Source organism: Ornithorhynchus anatinus, chromosome 11, assembly GCF_004115215.2.
Source record: "Ornithorhynchus anatinus isolate Pmale09 chromosome 11, mOrnAna1.pri.v4, whole genome shotgun sequence".
NCBI classification, from domain to species: domain Eukaryota; kingdom Metazoa; phylum Chordata; class Mammalia; order Monotremata; family Ornithorhynchidae; genus Ornithorhynchus; species Ornithorhynchus anatinus.
In genome coordinates, this window is record NC_041738.1 from 47,581,031 (window position 1) to 47,607,670 (window position 26,640).

Genomic DNA, 26,640 nt, shown 5'->3' on the forward strand with positions numbered 1-26,640 from the left:
GAATTTACAGAAGCAATCAACCATGCCTTAAAAGGTGGGGAAAAGAAAGGCCTCAGTCTCCTGTATTTTACAAACTCTTTTGCATTTCATGACAGTACCAGAATAATTCACAATAACAATGAACAATTGTGACAGTGTTACTCAAATGGGACAAATTCCTTTGCTCGTCATTGGAAAAGTCAGCCTGCTTAAAACCTGATCTTCAAATGCAACCATAGGTTGACAGTTTGTGGTTTCTTCCACTGCAAAAATGCATGTAGTTTTCATAGAACAAATGTGTGGGAAGAGTGGAACTTTGAAAATTAGCATTCTTTTGGAAAGAATGATTTCCTTATAGTTCAATCTTTTAAGCTTGTTGAAGGCAAATACAGTGTTCTGCACACAATAGGTGCTCAATTAATACTACCGACTTACTGATGGATTGATTTATGCTAAAGAATAGTGAAAACAGTTGACAGTTGTGCAGTTGGATTCTTATTTAGCTACTGGAGAGATTGATTGAATGGTATTTCTTCTTATCCACCTCTTTTATGTTGTTTTTCTGTTTCATCCTTTAAGTGTCTGTTGCCAACCCTCCGTCTTATTCTGAGATTGACAAGCAGCATGACCTAGTGGATAGAGCACAGGCCTGGGAGTCAGAAGGCCTTGATCACTTATCTGCTGTGCTGCCTTGGGTAAGTCAATTCACTTCTATGTGCCTCGGTTACCACATCTGTAAAATGGGGATTAAGACTGTGAGCCCTAAGTGGGACAGCGATTGTGACCAACCCGATTAACTCGTATCTCCCCAAGCACTTAGTACAGTGTCTGACACATAGTAAGCACTTAACAAATACTATACAGAAGCAGCAGAAGCAGAAGAGCCCCTTGAGGGCTCATCTTTGTCCTTTTCCTTAGTGCTGACAAGTGGTTTGCACACAGTAGGCATTTAATAAAAACTACTGCTACTGCGAAAGAGTCAATTATAGACTTAAAATATGATTAGAGTGAAAACCAGTGACTCACCTCGCAAACCCAGGGCTCCCATTCTCTTTTCTTCCTGCAGGCAGAAGGATTTCTGCTGTGGAGTGAGAGGCAGAGGTATTCCACCATTATTGTACATAGTACAGTAACGAATCACTTCCTCAAAAGCACCCTTCATGAAGTAAACTTCTTCCTGCTCCTGAATCAAATGAAAAACCAGGTCACTAAACATCACAGTACCTTAGAGTAACGCTTCATAGCCACTTGACCCATTTCTACCTCTCTCCCATCCTCTTGAACTGCTCCCTTTTTCCTCCTCCTTCTGCGGCAAACCTCTCAACTTGATCCATGAAGGCAAGAGTCTCATCATCAGGACAGCCCGTGGGATAGACAGCCCTCATCTCACAAGAGCCCCAAAAGCTCCTTGGGGTGCAGTAGAACCTTCTCAAGAGCAGTGAAGGGAAAAACACCTTCCTTCTGACTCCTCTCATCCCTCTCTACTTGAAGCCTGTATCAAATGGAAAAGTGCTGCCCTCTTTGCAACCTCCCCCAGGTGCTTTAGAAATCCGTCGGAAGGGAAGCGGGGTGGCATGCTGATGGAATAATTACCATTGCTGCTCTTCCCCCTTCCACATACCAAAATGACAGAGCTCTGACTTTGTGACATCACTCTGCTGAGAGGGCCCAAGTACAAAAGCAGCTATGTAGAGCAGTTTATACACAGTGAACTTAATTTGAACCCCACCTGTACCTTTTGTTCTTACTGCCTCAAACTGTCTCTCAAATGGAAGATTTGGGTTCACTGGGCTGGGATTTACAATGTGGAAGGAGAACAGAGACAATTTAACTCCAAGGAGCTCATTGGAAAATAGCATTTTCTGCAAAGGGGCTACTTTCTAAGGATGTGACCGCAAACTTTACCTCGTTTTTCAAAGTGCACTTTACTGCCATCCACTTCTGTTCTGAGCTGAATGGGATTTCCTTTTTCCTTAGGTACATATCTTTTATATCACTTAATTCCATCTAAAATAATGAAACAAGTTGGGTTGTGAGGGTGGAAGTGGACTGTCAAAAATGAATACATGCAAAAACTCAGCAAATGAAGATATAATCCAGTACCATCTGACATGGATGAGAAGTCAAAGATGCAAAAAATAATTAAAGGCCATTTTCCATCAAGTGAATTAACATATAAATTACTTAGTGTCCAACTAGAAAGGGTGATTAGACAATTGAATCAGAAAGTGGTAGACCCAAAAGCTGTTATTTTTCACTGCTATCATCAATTACTGTGGGCAGAGCACTGAACTAAGCACTTGGGAGAATACAGTGTAACAGATTGGTAGGCATGTTTCCTGCCCACAATGAGCTTACAAGTCTATCATTCCCAAGATTTCATAGTCTTGTCCTTATCCAGGAACTTCTGGCTTTATAGCTTTATGTGAATAACAGCATGCAAAATGTAGCTTTATTTTCAAATATAATGAAGTTTGCTTTTATTTTTTTTTCCCCTTTAGGGGCATAGAAAAAAAGAGGCAGAAAATAGATACCAAGAGGGAAATAGTTTGAGCTTCAGGCTAGAAGTCTGACCAGTGTTAACAGTGAAATGAGTTCATTATTTTGGGAAGCACTTTAGAACACAGCAGCCTCAGCGACTTTCCCAAAGGAAGAATGAGAAATTGGTCATAGATTCTCTTTTGAAATCTTGAGCTTGAAAAAAAGCCTCCGAAAGAATACTTTTCCACCTATTGAAACTGAAAAAAGTGAAAATCGTATCACGGAAACATACTCTAGGGTGGAACTTGAGGTGCTTAAGAAAACTTGTTTCCAAAATGGTCACGTCTGTGTGGAGCAATGTGGTTTTGTGGGAAGAGGATTCAACTGGGGGAGGTCAGCTGACCTGGGAACTAATTGGGTATTTGTTAAGCGCTTACTATGTGCAGAGCACTGTTCTAAGCACTGGGGTAAATACAGGGTAATCAGGTTGTCCCACGTGAGGCTCACAGTTAATCCCAATTTTACAGATGAAGTAACTAAGGCACAGAGAAGTTAAGTGACTTGCCCACAGTCACACAGCTGACAAGTGACAGAGCCGGGAGTCGAACCCATGACCTCTGACTCCGAAGCCCAGGCTCCTTCCACTGAGCCACACTGCTTCCCTTTGCTCTACCCCCCTCTCCCCACCCCACAGCACTTACGTAAATATGTATATATCTACAATTCAATTTATATTGATGCCTGTTTACTTGTTTTGATGTCTGTCTCCCCTCTTCTAGACTGCAAGTCCGGTAAGGGCAGGAACTGTCTCTCTTTATTGCTGAATGGTACTTTAATAATAATAATAATAATAATAATGTTGGTATTTGTTAAGCGCTTACTATGTGCCGAGCACTGTTCTAAGCGCTGGACTTCCAAGTGCTTAGACAGTGCTCTACACATAGTAAGCATTCAACAAATATGATTGAATGAATGAGTGAAAGGTATCTCTTAGAAGAGTTCATTGGTCAGAAAGAAATCATTTTGAATTATTTCAACCCTGCTAAGCAGTCCTCAGATCTTGGAGACCTAGGATTCTCACTCTAATAATTTGTATGATCTTGGGCAAAGCACTTGATCTTTCTGGGCCTTCAACTGAGGCTTTGAGCACCTTGAAAGGTCCTTAATAAGTGTAAACTAGTAGTCAGCATTTTGGGGAAGTGACGATGAGGTTCCACCTTAAAATTTCTGGGGGTTTGGGCTTCTTGCTCTTCTCTTTTTGAAAGCTCTGCTCGAGACCATGGTTAATTCTTGAATTTCCCTATTCCTCTGAGCTCTTAACAAATACAGAGAAAAGTATGAATGAATGAAATAAAAATAGAGTGAAAGAAAACTGTCTCATGAAGTGGGTTACATTATTTTAACATGAACGCCCTCTAATGAACATGGTTAAAAAGTCCCAGTCAAGACTCGCTCAAACGATTTCCTCTTGGTATCTATTTTCTGCCTCTTTTTTCTATGCCCCTCAAGGGGAAAAAAATATTAGCAAGCTTCATTGTATTTGAAAATGAGCTACATTTTGCATGCTGTTATTCGCATATACAGGAAGAAACTTAGTGCAACCTCAGTTTTCCTGAACATATGGTGGATTTCTACAGAGATCCCTAAACAGGCCAGATAAAAGACAGCTGAGAGAAAAAGGACTCAAAGACCTCGTTCTCCAGGTCACTGCTTCTTACTTACACTATCAGTTCTCCTTCAGCAACTTAATAGCTGCAGGATGAAGGCAAAGAGGGTGAGTTTAATCCCGAGGGGACTTATTAGAAGGGTAACTAAACAAAGCTGTTTCTGCAATTGGGTAATGAAGGCTTGAGAGCTGATGTGAACATGAGGTGAACAGAGAAACACACAAAGACCATTACAAAATGGCGAAGGGAATGAACAGGATATCTCCAAGTCAATCTGCTTCAGAGGCCATTACAAAGTACAGGTGAAACTTAAAAGTAATAAGCATGACCTTTAGAGAGACTCTCGTTATAGAGAGGAAAACAAAGACACGGTTGTAATAACTTGGACAAGTGATTACTTTTGGATCTACAGAGCGTTCATTATAACCACTAGCTTACATTATATTGATTTTACCTGAATTGTGTTAGTCTGACATCATTTTATATCATATTTTACAGGTTCCTCTTTTTGTGCAGAGGGACTAAATTGTGCTAAATTAGCTCAATCATGAACAAAAGTTAACAAAAAACCCCATGATTTCCTACCTTCATTGCCAGGGCTATTAAGGCTCCTTCGGTTGGTTGACCCATCACTGTATTTTTTCTGATTATAGCATTGTTCGCCACACAGCCAGCCTAAATGCGAGAAATAACTGTATGAATTTCAGTCACCTATTCCAAAGACTAAGTTTCAGTCAAACTTTCCAGAAGGCAGCATTTTCAATAAATATATCAAGGAATAAAAGCTACTCAGAAATTTCTCTCATTTCAGATTTTTGTAAATTGCTCGGGTTAGTTTGCTGACCTGAAATTGGGGTAAATTTCCCTATTGTATAGCCAAGCTTCTATGTATCATCACAGAGAAAGAGAATATCTATTAAATGCAATATAAAGCTTATTACAAACGTTATGCTTACCTCCACTAATTTTCCCACTGAGATACTGGAAAATTCCTTAATGACTTCATTTGAGGGCAACAGACACACACTTCCCTTTCCATTGTATCCAACCCCACTGACCTGGGATGGAAAAAAACAAATTACTCTTAGCAATGGCACAGAGATTTGAGAATCAATGCTTTCTATCAAATATATTCAGCTTAAAGTGGCACTATTAGAGTTGAGATCTGATCATAAGGAATGTTTCAAGCAGTAATGCCTATTCCATTCTGGATGCTATATGCAATCATTTAGATCCAGCATCCGCCCCAAGGAATATAGGATTTCTAGGCAAAGAGCAAAAACTGGAAGGATCAGTGCTTGTGTGTTTTCTAGTCTCTGAGACGAGCACTCTTAACGTCAGGCCTTATATTGGCCAGGCTCTCCCAGAATCCTTTTTAGCTAGCTGCTTTTAGCAAGTCAGGTTTATTTCTACGAATATATATTAAGCGCTAATTAAATGCCAATCAGTGAAGTGGACCTAAGTCCCACATAGGGCTCACCATCTAAGAGAAAAGAAAAACAGGTATTTTATTCTTTTTTACACACGATAAAACTGAAGCATAGAGAAGTCCTAGATTACACGGTAGGCAAGCGATAGAGCTGGGACTAGCACCCAGGTCTCCTGATTTCCAGTCAACTCTTTCCACTAGGCCAAGGCATGGAACTTAATAGTATAAATACTAATAACTATTATTACAATTAAGTGTGGCACGGAACTTGATTAATCACAAAGTATTATTATTAAGCCCAAAGATTGAGAGGAAAATCAGATAGGGCCCAGTTCCACATGGGGTTCAGGATGTAAGAAGTAGAGAGAGCAGTTATCTTGTTGCCATTCAATAGATGGAGAACCGGAGATTCAGCCCAGCAGTAGCAGAGATGGGATTAAATCCCAAGTCTCCTGTCTCCCAGGCCTCTGCTCTTTCCACTGACCATTCTGTCTCTTATTAAGCCTTCAGACTTTATCATAAAACCCTGTTTATTTCCTCTCATGAATGTGCACACTGACGATGTTCACATGATGTGAAATATACCAGTTGTAGAGGCTAGATATAATTTCTGCTGCCGAACACTTGTAGGTCAAGGTAAACATTAAGGTGGCCGGGGTGGAGTGTGTGTGTGTTTGCGTGTGTAAGCGAGAGAGAGAGAGAATTTATTTGGCCTGAAATAATACAAGCAGATGTATTGTAAGCTCCTTGAGGGCAGGGATCGAGGAGCAGTGTGGCCAAGTGGAAAGAGCACATGTCTGAAAATCAGAAGACCCAGGTTCTAACTCCAAACTCTGCCACATGCCTGATGCGTGACCTCGGGCAAATTACTCAACTTCTCTGGGCCCATTTCCTCATCTGTTGAATTGGGATTCAATACCTCTTCTCCCTCCCCTTTAGACTGTAAGCCCCATGAGGGACTGTGTCCGATCTGATTAACTTGTATCTACCCCAGTGCAAAGAAAAGCATTCGACACATGTAGTAATAAAAATAATAATGATAATAATAATACCTACTCTATTGTACTCTTCCAAGTATTTAGAACAGTGTTCTGCACAGAGTAAGCACTCAGTAAATACAATTAACTGATTGACTGCACAACCCCCAGAAGGAAGTAGTAATTTGATTTCTGGTACACAGATTAGTGAAAGAGGTTTTGATCAGGCACATTAATGTTTGGATCTTAGAGTTACTGGCAGACTCACCTCTGCACGGAGACCATCGGAAGTTACAAGCTGAGTAACTGTCATTTCATTGGCTGTCAGAGTACCTGTCTTATCTGAGCAGATAACATTGCAGCACCCTAAAAAAATTGATCAGAAGTCAGAGAAAAATTAATTCAGCAATTACATTTGAGGCCAAATGAGCCATCAGATGTTTCTCTAACGTTGACAGGTTAAAAAAAGGATAAGAAGACACAGCTCTATCTACAATTGGATACATTTTCTGATGTAAAATGGTAAATCATATTTAAAATATGTTTGGGTGTGTTGGGAGCCCAGTAGTCAGATGCCCTTTACTACCAAGTGTAAAATACCGTTAACTTAGCCAATATCATTGACTCAGCATTGATTAGTACAGTGCTCTAAACGCTTCGTACAGTGCTCTGCCCAAAGTAAGAGTTCAATAAATGCAACTGCCTGCAAGAAGGGGATGCTCGATGTAGGCAGGGAATGTGTCTGTTTACTTTTATATTGTACTCTCACAGATGCTTAGTACAGTGCTCTGCACACGGTAAGTTCTCAAATACGATTGAATGAATGAATGAAAAATGATCTTGGAAGAACAAGGGATTCTTCTTCATGAACTGTTCCAAAGTGGCTGTCTGAATCTGACATCACATTGGGGCCATTGTGAAGGCAATAAACTGGATATGCAGGGGATTGGATTTCTAACTCAAGTTCTGCCACTAACTTACCTAAAGTCTCAACTATCGGCAGCTTCTTCACGATCACTCGTTTTTTTGCCATCCTCAAAACTCCCAGCACCAGAGTAACGGTCACAACAATGGGGAGTCCCTCTGGTATTGCCGCCACTGCCAAGCTGGATATGGGGATTAAGATATGATAGACTTTTAATGATGAGGCATATAGTTATAATATAGTTCTGACCAGGAGCTCCATCTTCCTATTTCCCACCACCTAATTCCATCCTCTTCCTAAAAAGAAAATAAAACAACAACCTCAATCTGCATCTCTTAAACCTTCTCGAATTGTGTGAATTTTGTATTTTATGAGGAGTAAAATGCTACTTGACAGTAGTATTTTTACAGCTTGTAGATTTGCCCTTCAGTTCAAAGATGAGATGCTTACAGTGAGACTGCATTCCTGGGAGTGAGAGTTATTCTGAGAATCCCTTACATACCTTGTCCATTAAAATGCAGTTGGGCACCTTTTCTGGCCCCTTGTGATTTGGGGTGAACATCCCTCAGGCACCAATGGTTGAGAAGGGAAATGTCACCAGTTTCTAATAAGTTAACACATTCTGATTCTTAGTGTTAAACTGCTCAGACAAAGCTATTCAGGCATCTAATTTAGCTTAGGATATTATCCTTGTGGCAAAAGTAACCAGAGATTTCAAGATCCCATTTACGAGAAAAGAAAACCAGACAGAAATGCCACAGTTTAGGAAATTAGCATCTCACCATGGATAATTTGCCTCAAATGGGGCAGATTTAAACTGTAAAAAAAATAAAATGAGAAAGAAAAAACTGGCTAAATATTGTTGCTGAATATTTTGCCCCAGCCATTACATTGACACACACACAATCACGGGTTGAAATTGCAGGTAGAGTTTTTGATTAACTGTAAGGAAGAACTTAGTTCTCGGTGATCGTAATTGCTTGGATGTGGAATCTCCTCTTAGAACATCTTTTAAAATGAGATACTTGGCTGCCTGTGATGTTTTGATCACCTGACGGGGAGAGGGACGATTTATTTGGTTAGGGGCATATCAAGAGCACGATGAGAGGGTCTGGGGGCACCTCCCTCCCCAACTTACTTAGAGATGTCCATAAGAGCAGAGGAGAGTGTGCGTCTAGCCTCCTTGCCCAGTATGATGGCGAAGTCCCAAGCTGAGGTACCCCTCTTGGGTTTTGTCATCCATGCCTGGGGGTGCTCTTGAATTGGAGGGGAGGATTGAAAATGGGAGCACTCCAAAATGGTCCACACCTTAGGAGTCACAAAACCCTATCCTTGAACCGCTAATTAGATGATCGCTCCTAATCCCTTCCAACTCTTCACCTTGATTCCATACAAAGTTAGCACATGGAGTGCTACATAGGGATCTTTTACAGAGTGGAAAACTTAATATCATCTAAATGAGTGCTTTGTTGGATTTGATCAAGGGGTGGTAGAGGAATTTCTAAGTGATGCCTTCTTGAGTTTATAGCCACGGCAGATAAGACCGACAACGTTAATGTTTGTAGAGGGATGTCAAATTGTTTTAGCTCAGGTGGTGGTTCGCTTGAAATTTTATACTTGTCCAGTGGCCTATTCATCATCTCCAAAGTTAAAGAAGATAATGCATTAGGACAAATCAGATTTTATGAAATAATTCACTTTTGTTCGCTTGAGTGCCCCCGAGTGTGTAGACAATTATTGAAGTTGGTCTTCTGCAGCAAGTTAAGCTCTGTGGGATTGTAAAGGATACCAAACACAAATCACCGATATGTTCTTCACGATACCGGCAACCCACACAACCCCATGTTCCTTTAGACTCTAAGCTAACTGTGGGCATGGAACGTGTCTAAACTCTGTTATACTGAACTCTCCCAAGTACTTAGCACATAACCGTGCACACAGTAAGCACTCAATAAATACCTTTGATTGATTGATACCTAAGCCCGCACCCTCTTCAAAATAACGAATTATGCTTCATCTAAACTTTTAGTGACTGAAATTTTTAAGATCGAAGAAACGTGCCCATGTCTAAAATTGTAAAAAAAAAAATGAGTAACTTGATTAATAAAATAAAATTGGTCCTCCTCTATCACTGAGGCTTGCCCTACTGTGCCTCAACAAAACCATGCCATTATATTAAAAAACCCTGCAGGGAATTATCGCCCATGGTACTGAGACTTTATCTTCATAATTTTGAGGAGCTGGTATTTAAGTAAATTAAGGTTTTTTTATGTCTGTTAACAGCTAATGTATATTGTTACTGAACTTTTTAATATTCTTTGAACAGTAAGGACTTTCGATCTAAAATATCCTTTTAGAAGTCAGAGAATTTTTTAAAAACACCAATATATTAATTCCACTTAATAGGATATAAGCAACCTTACAAATAAGCACAGAAAGCTCAGTCCAAAAATCAGTCCAAAAAGTATCTTTGTAGGCACAGATAAGGTCTGGGGTCTTTAATCGGCTCATATAAGAAATAGCCTGTTTCTCTTGTTTGGAGAACCAATCATGTGATCTCAAACCAGAAGCAATGTGTCCTAGTGCATAGACCGAGGGCCTGGGAGCCTGAAGGACCTGGCTTCTAATCCTGGCTCTGCTACTTGTCTGTTATGTGGCCTTGGGTGAGTTACTTCACTTCCGTAATAACGTTGGTATTTGTTAAGCGCTTACTATGTGCAGAGCACTGTTCTAAGCGCTGGGGGAGATACAGGGTAATCAGGTTGTCCCACGTGAGGCTCACAGTTAATCCCCATTTTACAGATGAGGTAACTGAGGCACAGAGAAGTTAAGTGATTTGCCCACAGTCACACAGCTGACAAGTGGCAGAGCCGGGAATCGAACCCATGACCTCTGACTCCGAAGCCCAGGCTCTTTCCACTGAGCCACGCTGCTTCTCATGCCTCAGTTACCTCATCTGTAAAATGGGAATTAAGACTGAGCCCCATGTGGGATACGAACTGTGTCCAATGTGATTAGCTTATCTACCCCAGTACTTAGTATAGTGCCTGGCACATAGTAAACACTTAACAAATACCATTAAAATCAAATTACTGTCCTCATCTGCCAATAGATAACCTTCCAGCTCTTCTACAACTGGCCTTCTACTTTGCTAATTCTTTGGTGTTACCAGCTTCTAGAATCTCCCTCAGTGTTCTTCTCATGGATTGACCCCTTCAGCCCAGAATTGGAAAACCCGCAAGACGACAGCCAGTGAGAGCAACCAAACTCAAAACCCCAAAATGGGAGGGGGGCCAAGAGGCTGCACTGAAAAAAGATTACTCTTTAAAGCATGGGTGGGGCTAGGTTTATCTCTGTACCATTCACTCATTCATTCATCCATCCATTCAATCATATTTATTGAGCACTTACTGTGTGCAGAACACTGTACTAAGTACTTGAGAGAGCACAATACAACAAGAAACAGACAGCACTCCATGAGTTTCCAAGCAATTCCTCTCCTTAGATACAACTTGGTTCCAGACTTCATCAGTCAGTGGTATTTATTGAGCACTTATTATGTGCAGAACACTATACTAAGCACTTGGGAGAGTACAGCACCTTAGAATTAGCACGTAAGTTCCCTGCCCATAACAAACTTATAGTGATGCCAATAAATTGACATAAACAAATGATAAAATAATCCACGGGCATGATTATGGTCTTACCTAACTCCAATGGTGAACATACTAAGAAGTTGCTTGCCTTGCAGCCAGGCAATCAGCATTATTAAACCTGGAGAAGAAACAAATGGAAAGAAATGTATGTTTTTCCAGTTCTGTGAAAGGTTTTCCAAACTCACTTCCTTAAAGCAACACAGTGGTATAGGCTGCAAAAAGAAACAAAAGTTAGAAATAGGTATTTTAGAAAATGCAGGCCATTTCCAGGTGATTCCTGCAGTTGCCTTCATCGTAAATGGTACTGATTGAGCGCTTACCGTAAAGCACTGTACCGAGTGCTTGGGAAAGTAAAATACAACAGAGTTGATAGAAACGTTTCCTGCCCACAACAAGTTTACAGTCTAGAGGGGAAGGCTGACATTAATATAATAATAATAATAATGGTGGTATTTGTTAAGTGCTTACTACGTGCAAAGCACTGTTCTAAGCGCTGGGGGGATATAAGGTGAACAGGTTGTCCCAAGTGGGGCTCACAGTTTTTAATCCCCATTTTACAGATGAGGTAACTGAGGCACGGAGAAGTTAAGTGACTTGCCCAAAGTCACACAGCTGGCAGGCGGGATCGGCATTCGAACCCATGACCTCTGGCTCCCAAGCCAGGGCTCTTTCCACTGAGCCACGCTGCTTCTCTATAAAGTATATAATTTACAGATATGTATATAAGCGCTAGGGGATTGATGGTTGGGCGGAAGTCAAATGTCCAAAGGTCACAGATCCAAGTATGCAGACGACACAGAAGGGAGAGGGAGCTGGGCAAATGTTGCATTGAAGAAATCACAAATTTTCTAATATTCCCATTATAACAGTGACAGGATCTGCTGTCGCTGCTGTCACCATTCTCAGAACAGCCATTCTTCTCATGATATTTTGAAATATCCCCAAGGGAACTCGTACGCCTGGCTGAAAAACCTCTGTGGGTAAAACATTCAAGTCGCGAAGGGGATTAGAAACTCACTCACCAATTATGCCAAAGGAAAAAAGAGTCAGTTGCTTTCCCAGCTTATCCATACTTTTTTGTAAAGGAGTTTTTGGAGTCTGAAATTAAAAGGAAAAGAAAACGAGTTGTATTTCAAAATCAGCCAAAGAATGATAACGACTGTGGCATTGCCAAGTGCTTACTATGTGCCAAGCAAAGTGCTAAATGCAGGAAGAGATAAATCAGCCACAGTCCCTGTCTCACATATAGTTTACACTCTAAGGGAAGAGAGAGAAAAGGTGTTTTATCCCCATTTCTGGATGAGGAAACTGAGGCTCAGAAAAGTTAAGTAATATGCCCATGGTCACACAGCATATGGGTGGTGCATCCAGGATTAGAACTGAGATCCCTGACTACCAGTACCATGTCTTTTCCACTAGGCCATAAAAAGCTTCTAGAAATAGCTGTGGGTTTTAGTTAGGCCTTTTCCAAAGAAAAAGTAAAAAAAAAAAATAAAAATGTAAAAGCAAAACCCACCACTTTGATTCAGACACGTTCCTGGAATGAAATCGCTCTTCCTTACCTCTTCTGCTTGCATCATTTTAAACACCTCTCCAAACTGTGACTTTTCCCCAGTTCCAATAACCACTCCCTGGATGATGAAAAAAGCAAGAACCATGACATGTTTACATAAATAAATATACAAAACATTTTCGGGGAAATTTTGCAGAATTTACCTTTCCTTTTCCATATTGAACCAGCGTTCCCATGAAAACAACATTGCTGAGGGTGGCCAGGTCTCCCCCTGCTAACAAAGGCCCATCCGTCTTCACACAAGGCTCGGCTTCTCCTGTAAAGCTGGACTCATCCACCAAGAGATCCGTCACCTAATTAAAGCCAAAGCATAATTCATTATAACATCCGGACTCTGGCCTTTTAAGTAAAAATCATACAAACCAAGAAAATGTGGAAATGAGCAGCTAGTCGCACATTTAGTGTATCGATAGGTTATATTTTTTGAGCAATTATTACAGAGCACTTTACCAAACAGGAGAGTAGGATAGATTCAGTTGGCATGATTCCTGCCCTCGAGGGGCTTACAATCTAGCAAGGAAGACATATATTAAATTAATTACAAGTAGGGGAAGCGATAGAGCTTCAGGGTAGGTATATAGGTACTACAGGGGTTTGAGGAGGGTACCCAAGTGCTTAGGTGATGATGAAGTGGCAATAGGGTGGGAAATAGGACAAGATGATGAGAGATTAGTCAGGAAAGGGGGAGATGAATTTTTAGAAGGGTTTTGAGAAGGGGAGAAAAGTGGCTTAATGGATAGGAAGCTGGAGGGAGTTCTAGATTTTACGCTCTTTGTGGGCAGGGAACTGGTCAACCAACTCTTGGGTATTGTATTCTTCCAAATGATTAGTACAGTGTTCTGCCCACAGTGAGCACTCAATAAATACAAGTGATTGATTGAATTGATTCTAAGCTGGGGGGAGGACAAGAGCAAGAAGTCAGTGGCCAGAGATGAGAACCAGGCACAATGAGTAGGTTGACTTGAGAGAAATAATCCATCAATCCGAGTTACTGAACACTTATTGTTTGCAGAGCACTGTATTAAGCACTTGGGAGAGTATAATATGAGTTGGTAGACATGTTTCCTGCCCACAACAAGCTTATAGTCTAAAGCCCAGCATGGGAGCTGGGGTGCAATGGGAGAGGAGCGAGGATTGGTGGGGAAGAGAGCTGACTAACTTGAAGCCAATGGTCAGGATTTTCTGCTTGATGCAGTGTGAAATGGAAGACTATAAGTACGTACACTTGTATATATCCAAGAAATAACACATCAGGTAAGAAATTGAAACCAAAGACACAGACAGCCTGGGAAAGGCTACTATAATCTATCCCCCAATTAATTTAACCTTGAAAGCTTTTTTTTCCAATTCTTTTACCTGAAATATTTCCTGCCTTAGAAAACTGATTACCCATATATATTAGGTTTCTATTCTTGGATATTGCATCGTTTAAGCTCATAAAAACTACATACCTCTATAAAAACAATCTGAGTTGTCAGAGAGGGAAAGGAATTCTAAATTTTCCTTCAAGGAGAGCAGCAATCTGGGGCTTCGAATTTGTAGATTTAAGGCCCTTATTTAATTCAGAGAACGGTTAATTTATAGAAAAGGAAGAAAGATCCTGAAGGGATTCCACTGTTCCTATGTGTCTAAGGACTGAAGTTATGCTACTTGGAAAACTTTAGTAACATTGCCAAGTCAACTAGATACAAGTTTGTACATTGCTTTTCTCTTTTTTTTTTTAATGAAATTTAAGCACTTGTAATGTTTTCAACACTGTTCTAAGCACTGGGATAGATACAAGTTTATCAGACTGGACACAGTTTCTGTCTCACAGAGGTCTCACAATCAAAGTAGGAGGGAATAGGCTTTAATCCTTATTATACAGTTGAGGAAACTGAGGCACGAGAAGTTAAATGACTTGCCCAAGGCCACACGGCAAGCAATAGGCAGAGCTGGGATCAGAACCCAGGTCTTCTGACTCCTTAGCACATGCTTTTTCCACTAGGCCATGCTGCTCCTAGTTGAACTAAAAGTTCACATTTCCAAGAAAACTGGGAAAATTATCAGTTCAAGAGAAATCTAAACATCTTCTGCTACAGAAAAAGGAAATGAAGAACTTCACAGCAGTTGAAGATAGAGTCTACTTCAGGAGAAGTCAGTTTCATTAATGAATACTGGGTCATTGATCTGTCTTCCTTTATATGATTAATACCTATGATGAGCTTCATTTGTTTCTTTGTGCTATAAATGATATAATCCTCTTATTTCCTTCTGACTTACCCAATTCAAATTATTCATAGTTTATGACCTATGTGTCTAATCACAATGCGACTACTCCTCTTCTTTTAAATATATTCAGTAATGGTCTTTTTGAGGCTTGGCATTTTCAGGGCTTACAATGCTACAGATGTGATCTACTTTATCTTGGGAATTCTGCTTTAACCCCTTTCAGCCTTCAACCAGCTGGTTCTTTATATCTGTATTTGCCTAATTTTAAAACTTTTAAACTTAAGCTTTTAAAGTTTAAATTTTTAAACTTTTAAACACATTTAAAACTTAAGGGGCAGATGTTGATATGGGGTCGGAACAATGGTAAATGTCCAGGGTAGGCGGTTTGAATACCCCTAGCATAGCAGAGTGTATATTTGGCATATTGCAAGTACAGTGACTTGCACACAGTAAGGGCTCAATAAATACGATTGAATGAATGAATGAAAAACCCATCTACTTCATAAAATTATTTATAAAGAAATTTGGTTTAAGATGAAACAAGTTCCACAGTGATAAAAATGGCCCTTAAACCTGTTACACGTATGGTGTAATGAGAGTGCAAAACAATACTGTGATCTATGTGAGGTCTTTTCTTTATTCCTAGTATAGGACATTACTAACCTTAATAAAGCGACCAAACACCTCTTCAAAGCTGATTAGATAAATGTCTCTAATTCTCCCATTTCCTCACTTATAAAATAGGGCTTTAATGTCGTCACAAGGACCCAAGGCCAAGACCCTGAATGAGCAAGGTTTGAAATGGAATTCCTGATTCCAGGGTCTGTGTTCTCACTGCACATTAGTGGTGTAACTGGATGAAGTAATGGCGAACTGATACACATTCAGTCCAATTTACCCATGAGGGCAATGAAGCAAATGCAAATAAATAAACTGTAGGTCCGCCTTTTCCAAACATCAAGTTCTTAAACTGCATATACAAAGACAGGAGTTTATCACTTGCGAAACAACAAAGTTGTATGTAGAACAAGCTTGAGCTGTGAAAAGGCAAGGGCAACACACAACAAGCTCTGATTAAGGCCATTTGGAAAATGCGTTCAAAAGGTCATTTTCCCCTCAAGTCCAATACAAAGAAGCTTAAGTTTGTTTTGTCACACCCAGGCTCTCAAATACAGTTATTTCACCTTCAAGACAAAGCGTTACTTGGAGTTCTGACAAATCCAATTCAATTCACCTTTATTTTAGAAATGGCAAGGGAGAAGAAAGAGCGCTGACCCAGTCTTACTGGTTGTACCAGGACAATCCATACTAATAAGGTCTCTGTCCTTTGTTTTAGCACAGAAGATAACGTTTTGTTACCCAATATTCTGCAAAAGAAAGCTACTGTTTTCGGGACTTTTATTTAGCATGTTGCTTCCTGCTTAAGATGAATCAGGGTCCAAAGAGATTCTGGAAGCATAAAGGAGCAAAAGGCCATTTATAATATGCCTGCATTTTTAATAGTTTAACGATTAGTGGAAGTCCAATCCAATTGCAAATTCCCCCATATCACATTGCCCCATTAACTATCGTAAGCCACCTTTCTAGTGAAATGGGTCGATCATGGTTAGAAGCAGCTTGGCTCAGTGGAAAGAACACGAGCTTGGGAGTCAGAGGTCATGGGTTCGACTCCCGGCTCTGCCACTTGTCAGCTGTGTGACTGTGGGCAAGTCACTTCACTTCTCTGGGCCTCACTTAACTCATCTGTAAAATGGGGATGAAGACTGTGAGCCTCAAGTGGGACAACCTGATTACCCTGTATCTACCCCAGCGTTTAAAACAGTGCTCTTCACATAGTAAGTGCTTAACAAATACCAACATTAATTAATGAATTAAAGAAGCAGTTTGGACTAGTGAATAGAGCCCTGGCCTGGGAGTCAGAAGGACCTGGATTCTAATCCCGGGTCCACCACTTGTTTTTTCTGTGACCTTGGGCGAGTCACTTCATTTCTCTGTGCCTCAGTTACCTCAGCTGTAAAATAGCGTTCAAGTGTGAGCCCATGTGGGACAGGCACTGTGTTCAACTTGAATCGCTTGTATCCATCGCAGTGCTTAGTACAGTCCCCGGCATAACGTAAGCCCTTAACAAATACCACAGTTATTATTATTGCAATTTTGCAAATTATTTTCAAAAATCATTAAGGAAACAAAAATTCTATTCATATGTGCTCCACCCCTGTTCCACCCCTCTTCCTCCTAGCAATCTGCATCTCTTCTTACAGTTCTCCATATCAGTCTGCCAAGGGTCCCATCCAACTTCCCAGAATATATTTACTTTGGCTGCCCTCCCTCCCTCCCTCTCTCTCCCCGCCCCACCCTCACCCCCAAACCTCCACTAAATCCAAACAAAAAGGAATAGAAAGCAGAGCTGGAGGATATTCAATTTTTTATGAGCTTTGCTACTAATTTTTACAACACAAGCCCATATGTCCATGTTTGTCTTTGGGTACATGGGCTAGTTATTAGTTTTAATGGCTAATGTATTGTTTCTGTTACACAACAGGTTGGGTAAAATGTGCAAGAAAATTTTCCTCATCACCCCCACCTCCAAACTTGGGTTGGCATTCCATTTACCATATGCAATGAAAGCTGCAAAATGGCCTAATGTGATAATAATGATAACGATGGTACTTGTTAAGCACTTACTGTGCACCAAGCACTGTTCTAAGCACTGGGGTAGTTACATGTTAATCAGGTTGGATACAATCCCTGTCCCACATCGGCCTCACACTCTTAATCCCCATTTTACAGATGAGGTGACTGGGGCCCAGAGAAGTTAAGTGATCGGTTCAAGGTCACCCAATAGACATGTGGCAGAACCGGGATTAGAACCCAGATCCTTCTGACTCCCAGGCCCGTGCTCTATCCACTAAGTCATGCCGCATGACGACCCGTCTCTGTAAGTAAACACCATACACATTTCTAAGATTAATGATTACAGGCTGGCTTAGCTTACCTCAGTAAGTCGGATGTCAGCAGGGACCCGGTCTCCAATGGAGAGACACACAATATCTCCCGGGACTAACTCTCGCGCAAACAGATGCTGGAGTTTTCCTTCTCTTACGCTGAATTTCGGTTTGATAAAAAGCAAGAACGTACTTGATTAATGCAATGTCTTCTAACTTTATAATAACTGTGCACAAAGCTATCTACCTGAAATCGCCCAACTGCAGATAACTACACTACAGATACCTTAACCTGAAAACACTGTAACATGGGCGTTCCTTTTAGTTCAAGGAATCAAAAGAATTCTTGTTTATTTTCACAGTGACAGCAGATAGGTTACCAGGTAAATCTGCTGCAGATCAGATTGAGGGTCAAAATGTGAAATCAAATCTTCTGTCAAGGTAATGACAAACCCATAAACCTTAAACTTGCAGAGAACCCGAGATCCAGAGGCGACATTAGAGGTCATCCGATCCAGTCCCGTTTCAGGCAGGTGAGTGTCCAAACCACCCAGGACAGACTGCTGTTCGCTCGTTCCTTAGAGTTTTCCAGGGATGGACTCTCTACGAGCTTCCTTTGTAGTCTGCTTCATGGCTTTCATCGCCCTATCAGAAAAGTATCTATGCCCCCTCAAAATGTCTCTTGATTTTATTTTTAAGCCTTCTTGTTTGGTTTTTCATGTATTCATAAACAGTTATTAAATCATCCCTTTGCCTTCTCTTCTCCAGGATAAATAGCACCAATTTCTTTAGCCTGTTCTTACAGGACCTATTTTCCATCCCCTCTGGTCATTTTGTCACATTCAGCTTTTAATTGGCTATGCTCAGGTCTTTTTCAGCTACACTTGTCCCTAACCACGCCTTAATCATCCTGTGTTTGGGTAGTCTGCTTTCCGTTTCTAAGACTACTATTTTGTGCTTTGACCTAGTGAATTTCAAGCTGATTTTTACCATTTTTCCAATTTATTAGTCACTTTGGATTTAAGCCCTGCCACCCAAAATATTAATAGTATTTCATCCATTCAATAGTATTTATTGAGTGCTTACTACGTACAGAGCACCGTACTAAGCGCTTGGAATGTACAAATCGGTAACAGATAGAGACAGTTCCTGCCCTTTGACGGTCTTACAGTCTAATCGGGGGAGACGGACAGACAAGAACAATGGCAATAAATAGAATCAAGGGGACCAGGCACTATACTAAGCACTGGGGTGGATGCAAGCAATTTGGGTTGGATGCAAGCAATTTGGGTTGGACACAGTCCCTGTCCCACATAGTGCTCAGTCTCAATCCTCATTTTACAGACGAGGTAAGTGAGGTACAGAGAAGTGAAGTGACTTGCCCAAGGTCTCACAGCAGACAAGTGGAGGAGTCAGAATTAGAATCCATGACCTTCTGACTCCCAAGCCCATCTCTATCCACTAGTCAATCCACTAGTTGATTAGATTGTAAGCCCGTCAATGGGCAGGGACTGTATCTGTTGACGATCTGTACATTCCAAGGGCTTCGTACAGTGCGCACAATAAATACTATTGAATGAATGAATATCCACTACGCCGGGCTGCTTCTCTGCCCGATTTACTATTACCAGGAACGGTGATGAAACTAATCTTTGTTCCTTATCCCAGTGCAAGGCACAGTATTAAGTGCTGAGAAAGCATACACGAGTGACAATCAGATATGATCCCTGGCCCTCCAGGTACTCACAATCTAAGTATAAAGGAGGAACAGAGACTGGAGACAGACATATTCAATAAAACCATTAAGTTCACAAAAATAATACAAATGATATGGACAGAGATGCATACAGAAATAAAGTCAATAAGGCCACTGAATTAAACCAGGCCTCTGAACTGATCCAACTCCACTGGGCCAGACCTCCTCAGGGGACATCAATTCATCAAAAATGATTACTCTTCTGATGCGATCCATGAAGTCAACTCGGCACAGACCTCACAGAAACATGGTCAGGACCCTACTCTCCTACTTTATGGAGGAGAATGTCAGGAAGGATAGAATCAACAGCCTCAGTGAAGTCTAGATTTCATTTATTGCTTTCTTCATGCCCTTATGTCTGGTCACAATCATGAAGGAAATTCCATTGGTCTGGAAGGCTCTTCTCTTCACAAAGCAATGAAGATGGCTTCCTCCTACTGTCTGTTCTCTTAGCTAGTTTCAAACTGATTGTTCAATAGCCTTCAACTAGGCAGCCTTATTGGTATCAATGTCACACTCCCCTAGTTTCTTCCTTTTTGCTATTTTCTAAAAGGTCTTCCCTTTTTTTCTATTTTAATTAAAGATAAGCACCACATTGACCATTTCCAATCGTCGAGGATTTTTTTGGCCTCCTAGAAATATGAAAAATTAAGGCAATTTTAAATTTTGATAGTCAACTAATGGAATAACTGAGTTTCCAGAGGGCTCTCCTTTTTAGCGAACCAAAATAAGTTAAGTTCATGCAGCAAGGAGTAGCTTGCCCAAGATACTTCCTAGCAAGGAGCATGGAGATCCACTATGCGCCTGAATCTTTGGAACCAGTTTTCTCCCCCTACAATGATAGAGTCCAGAATCAGAGAAGACAATGGAGCTTTATTTTGCAAGCGTTTCTGAAAAGGATCTAGCCTTTATCTGGAAAAATACGTAAGTGAAAAAACAAGACTCTCATTTGAGATCCTTACCCACCTTTGTGTCCATAATAATGTTGATGTTTGTTAAGCGCTTACTATGTGCAGAGCACTGTTCTAAGCGCTGGGGTAGATACAGGGTAATCAGGTTGTCCCACGTGAGGCTCACAGTTAATCCCCATTTTACAGATGAGGTAACTGAGGCCCAGAGAAGTGAAGTGACTTGCCCACGGTCACACAGCTGACAAGTGGCAGAGCCGGGAGTCGAACCCATGACCTCTGACTCCGAAGCCCAGGCTCTTTCCACTGAGCCACACTGCTTCCATTGAAAATGGGTCCCACTCCAAAGGTGCCAAATTTTCTGTTTGTGTGCGGGGGCAACAAGAGGTTGAGGATTTTATGAGGTGGGGGAGAGAGAGAGAGAGAGCACAGTGGCAACTCCTCACTATTGGCTTCAAAGCTCTCCATCACCTTGTCCCTTCTTACCTCACCTCCCTGCTCTCCTTCTACCTCCCAGCCCGCACACTCCGTTCCTCTGGTGCCGCTAACCTTCTCAATTATGCCTCGTTCTCACCTGTCCTGCTATCGACCCCCGGCCCATGTTCTACTTCTGGCTTGGAACGCCCTCCCTTCTCAAATCCACCAATCACTCTTCCCCCCTTCAAGGCTCTACTGAAGGCTCACCTCCTCCAAGAGGCCTTCCCAAACTAAGCCCCCTTTTCCTCAGCTTCCCTCCCCTCTGCGTCGCCTCGACTCACTCCCTTCGCTCTACCCCCCTCTCCCCACCCCACAGCACTTACATAAATATGTAAATATCTACAATTCAATTTATTTATATTGATGCCTGTTTACTTGTTTTGATGTCTGTCCCGCCCCCCCCCCCCCCCCTTCTAGACTGCAAGTCCGGTAAGGGCAGGGACTGTCTCTATTGCTGAATGGTACTTTCCAAGTGCTTAGACAGTGCCCTGCACATAGTAAGCGCTCAACAAATACGACTGAATGAATGAATGAGTGAAAGGTAACTCTTAGAAGAGTTCACAGGTCAGAAGGAAATTATTGTGAATTATTTCAACCCTGCTCAGAAGTCCTCAGATCTGGGAGACCTAGGATAAGGGAGTCTGCAAGTCCTGCCCTCAAAGCTGTTTGAGCTGGTCTTGTCACCCCACCCAGCTGGAGACCCATGGACCAATTGCCCCCTTCATTCCCAGGGAGCCAGCACCTATGAGACTCCTCAAAGTCGATTACACATTTTCATGATCCTTTTATAATTGGGTTTGACATGGTGAAAATATTGATATTTTAAGAGGTGAAGTCCCACTTTTTATAAAAGTATCCAGAACAGACATATTCCTTTTCAGGTTTAATGATCAATTAATTGCATTTACTGTACTAAGCGCTTGGGAGAGTACAATATAACAGAGTTGGTAGATATGTTCTCTACCCACAGTGAGTTTACAGTCTGGATGCAGGGAATCTTCTCAACTCAACAGGCCAGAAATGTGTTCAACCCATTCTATGAACCATACACATCTTCCTACTCCTATGAGGTGTTTTTTTTTAAAAATGAAAAAAAAATATTTCTATTTCTGTCTTGATCTTTAATCTAGTGGGGTCCAGTTGGGAGTTAAGAGGATGTGGGAGATGAGGGCAGGTGGAAGGGAGAATAAACCAAAGAGTTAGCACAGAATTGTTCAAAGACCAAATGAAAACATTTTATTGACCCTCTACCTAACCCAACCAGGGCCCAGCCCATTAACAGCCTAACTCATGGGTCACCGCCTTCCATTGTAAGTCCTGGTTCAGATTCACAGTATGGATGAAATGCCCTGATGGCAATTCCAGTCACTGTGCAAAGTTTGTGTTTGCATTCTACTTCTGAAGAAGGAAGCATACCCAGAAGGATTTATGCATGTTGAATTTGGGCCAGATTTCAGGGTTTAACTTCAGTAGATCGAATTCACTTTTCAGTCCCTTCAAAGCTATTAAATTCAATTTAAGAACATGGCTGGTAAAGACTGGAACATTCCCAAGTGAATTTCAGGGCAATAAGGTAAAAAGGGCACATTGCTGAATAAGAAGATTAAGAGTTAGAGTCTTTTCCCCTTCCTGGAAAAATGCCAATGAGGCTTAATTCAACAATAATTAAAATTCAACAATAATCTCCTTGATAATTAAAATTCTGACCTCTTTCCTTCTACATCAAGGGCTTAAAATCCTGGATTTACTCCAAAATTATAAATGAGATAAAGCACATTCTCCAAGTAACTAACTACCCTCCACATAATGCAAACTAAGGTAAACCTACAAAGATGAACTCCCAACTACCTTTGAGGTTTGTGTATGTTAGCTGTTGTTATCTTCACCCAACAGGTGAAGAAAAGGAATACCTAGTGTTTAGGATGGATCAAAGAGCAAGTGTTTGCTCTCCGCCTAGAAATAAGAAGTGTTTGCTCTCCGCCTAGAAATAGGAACTCCAGGATCTTACTTTGTTGCTTACTCCTATAAATTTCACTTTCTCAGTCAAATGAGAGGTCTTGATTATAGCGATGCTTAGAATCAGATCTACATATTCTCTTTAACCACATATAGTAAGTAGTGTGCTCCAGTTTCCCACAGCAAAGCCTCCAAACACATCTTCCTAACAAACCCCAGTGAGGTTCTTATAGTAAATTTGGTCTTCACTGATCACCTATAAACCCATGCAATGCCCACTGTAGAGAAGCTAACTGAATAATGGAAATCTCTATAAAAATCGACTGGATTTTTCAAAACACCTCTGATTGGGGACCATCCCAGAGATCAGACTAAAGCGACCTGAATTCCCCTCAGTCCTATGAATCTTTCACTGTGCTCTATTACACTGCCAATGCCTGACTTAGTTCTTTAACTCACTGGTCCGTTAAGCCTCCTTCTGGCTCAAGAGGATGTGGGGGTTGATTTAACTTACCAGTTACACTCTGGAGGAACAAGCTTGCTGAGTTCTTCCAGGGACTTTTCAGATCGGTACTCCTGATGAAAAGCACGTTAGAAACCAAGTTCCACAAAAACAAGGACAATTACACACTTGCTTGGCAACCAGTTAAAGTGGGGTGCTGGAAGACATACCTGAATGAAGGCCACTGTGACCACAATCAACACAGCCTGAAAAAACAAAATATGGGGAAGAGAATAATAGTGATTAAAGTACAGTGACATTTGTTTTAAGGGGAAAGACCTGAAACCTGACCTCCAAAAATTTCCTGGATTATGCTTCTGGGACATTTGGACAACTAAAGTCAACCAGGGAAGACCAGTGGGGAAACATCAGGTCAGGAACGAAAACATTTACTTCTCCTCCTCCGTTCTATAATTTGATGTGAAATGTATTCATGAATAATGGAGGGAAAACACCTAATTTTCAGAGTGATTAGCCTTTCCAATTTCAGAATAGGTAACGTTAGAACCGCCAACTCCCACACACCCCCACAGTCCTTCCAATAGTAAGCGGTTCATGTTCCCATTAGACTGTAAACTCCTTATTAATAATGATAATAATAATGATGTTGGTATTTAAGTGCTTACTATGTGCAGAGCACTGTTCTAGGCGCTGGGGTGTACAGGGTAATCAGGTGGTCCCACATGAGTCTCACAGTCTTAATCCCCATTTTACAGATGAGGTAACTGAGGCACAGAAAAGTGAAGTGACTTGCCCACAATCACACAGCTGACAAGTGACAGAGCCGGGATTCGAACCCATGACCTCTGACTCCCAAGCCCGTGCTTTTTCCACTGAGCCACGCTGCTTCTGTTCCTTGTGGGCAGGGAACTTACCTACTGACTCTGCTATATTGGATTCTCCCAAGCACCTAATACAGTGCTCTGCACATAATAAGCATTCAATAAATACAACTGACAATTATGTTGCCTATATATACAGAGGGAAAAGTACTTTAGAGTGTGCTCAGAAAGCATCAAGGTAAATCCAAATCATATATATGATGATAATTATAGCTTCTTATTAAAAAACTGCAATATTGCTCACCATCTCCCACGTGAAAGATCTCCCACCCCATGTATGAGATGAAATTTCAACAGTCAATATACATAACATACAGAGTCAGTTTCTATAGCCTAATATTTTTAGGAGAAGAAATCATCCTATGGGTTTCTAGTTGGAAGGAACCAAGACACAGCCAAGTTAATTCAGGGCAAAACTGGGACGATCTTTTTCTTTCGGAAACATAGGCTTTCTGCTACCTGCATTTTATTTTAGTGTCCTTCTCCCTTGCAAGATTTAAAGTGGGGATCAGTTACACTGTCAGTATTGCTTATACGGTGTTCTGCACGCCGCAAGTGCCCAATAAATACTATTGATTGATCTTAAAAACATCTCAGCAGAGGTGTGGCACAAGAAACAATCATTTTAATTCATGGGGCAAAATAAAAAGTTCCAGTGGGGAGATGCAGACAGTTTATCAGCTCTTGACAGCATCGCTTTGTGGTTGGAGGGCCGTGGGGGTGTTTAAGGAGTGAAACCACTACAGAAGCAGGTATTTTCACGTTTTAAGCCTCCCTCTCTACTTCTCCTCCTCCTTCCCTCCCCCATTCAGCCCAGAGCTGTAATATTCCTGCTTGTCCAGGCCTGTTGATTTCTCCTCCCTCTCAACCTTATGCCACAGTGTCCTCTCCGAGTGCCCTGCCCCAGAGCTGACAAAGTAGTAGATACTTACCATGGTGATACTGACAGCATCTTCATACTCCTTAGTGACAACGCTGACTAAAGCAGATCCCAACAGCAGCAGGATGAGTGGATTCTTAAACTAAAACCAACAAAAGACTTTTCAGCGATTTTCCACCAAACTTTTGCCTAGTTTTTTCTTTATGGAAAAAACAGCTAAATGGCACATTTTTCCAATATTAGTATTCCTGAAAACATGAGAAAAGTGGAAATAGTCAAATATACTTGACTATAAGAGGAAACACATAAATACATAAATATATATTTTCAAATAATTTTAAATATAATATAAGAGGGAGCATAGCCAAATTTGGGACTGTCTATGCAAATATGAATGCAAAAGTTTGGGGCAGACTTTCTAAAAGATTATATTGTACATTCAAGCATTTGTGATCTTATATTTAAACATTTCAATTTACTTTTACTTCATATATTTTATTTTATGGTATTACATATAAACGTTCAGTAGATGTTCTGTCCTCCAATATATATGTATGTATACATATATATATATGTCATATTTGTTAAGCGCTATGTTCCAAGTACTGCACTAAGCACTGGAATTACAGAAGATAATCAGGTGGGACGCAGTCCCTGATCCACATGGGGCTCATAGATTTCATTTTTAAATCCTTCAGGTGTCGATTACTGTTACTCTATACCCTCTGTTTTGCTTCGTAAAACCTAATTTTAGCTACTGCATAATACTATCTCTTCAAGGATTGTTTCACATTACTTTGAGAATACTTGCACTGTGCTGCCTACGGCAGAATTTGTGGCCCTCTAAAATCTTCTCTCAAGAATAATTTTAGTTCATGCTATACAACTGTACAAAGCAAACAATACTCAGGAAGGAGAACCGGTATCGAATCCCCATTTTTTAGATGAGAAAACTGCGGCCCAGAGAAGTTAAGTGACTTGCCCAACGTCACCGATCGGGCAAATGCCAGAAACGGGTTAGAACACAGGTCGTCTTGACTCCTAGGTTTGTGTTCTTTCCACGAGGCCAAAACATACCAAATACTAGATGTGCTGTTTATAAAGAAAAGGGGGACGAAAATTAAGGACAAATATTGTATCCCATGCTTATCACAACAGGATAGACTTATCTCAGATTAGAAAACAGTAATGCTTGGAATTGTTTCTTCAAGGTTTAATAATAATAATAATGTTGGTATTTGTTAAGCGCTTACTATGTGCCGAGCACTGTTCTAAGCGCTGGGGTAGACACAGGGGAATCAGGTTGTCCCACGTGGGGCTCACAGTCTTAATCCCCATTTTACAGATGAGGGAACTGAGGCACAGAGAAGTTAAGTGACTTGCCCAAAGTCACACAGCTGACAAGTGGTAGAGCCGGGGTTCGAACCCATGACCTCTGACTCCAAAGCCCGTGCTCTTTCCAGTGAGCCACGCTGC

At 41.0% G+C, this 26,640-nt stretch overlaps 1 protein-coding gene across 4 annotated transcripts in view; it reads right to left on the minus strand.

The window, feature by feature from the left end:
* ATP2C2 (ATPase secretory pathway Ca2+ transporting 2) overlaps positions 1-26,640 on the minus strand; it is an 86,402-nt gene that overhangs the window by 11,449 nt on the left and 48,313 nt on the right. For all 4 annotated transcript variants that reach the window (XR_005660545.1, XR_003762850.1, XM_029075149.2 and 1 more), the window contains exons 4-17: positions 25,217-25,306; positions 23,613-23,648; positions 23,455-23,516; positions 17,894-18,002; positions 12,831-12,980; positions 12,677-12,745; positions 12,137-12,212; positions 11,166-11,232; positions 7,515-7,639; positions 6,802-6,899; positions 5,084-5,185; positions 4,713-4,802; positions 1,885-1,986; positions 1,006-1,162 (exon numbers count right to left, since the gene is read on the minus strand). Coding sequence is in view for 2 of the 4 variants with exons in the window: in XM_029075149.2 (XP_028930982.1) it covers positions 1,006-1,162; positions 1,885-1,986; positions 4,713-4,802; positions 5,084-5,185; positions 6,802-6,899; positions 7,515-7,639; positions 11,166-11,232; positions 12,137-12,212; positions 12,677-12,745; positions 12,831-12,980; positions 17,894-18,002; positions 23,455-23,516; positions 23,613-23,648; positions 25,217-25,306 (1,333 nt within the window). In the remaining 2 variants the exon portion in view is untranslated. The remainder of the gene's footprint in view (positions 1-1,005; positions 1,163-1,884; positions 1,987-4,712; positions 4,803-5,083; positions 5,186-6,801; positions 6,900-7,514; positions 7,640-11,165; positions 11,233-12,136; positions 12,213-12,676; positions 12,746-12,830; positions 12,981-17,893; positions 18,003-23,454; positions 23,517-23,612; positions 23,649-25,216; positions 25,307-26,640) is intronic.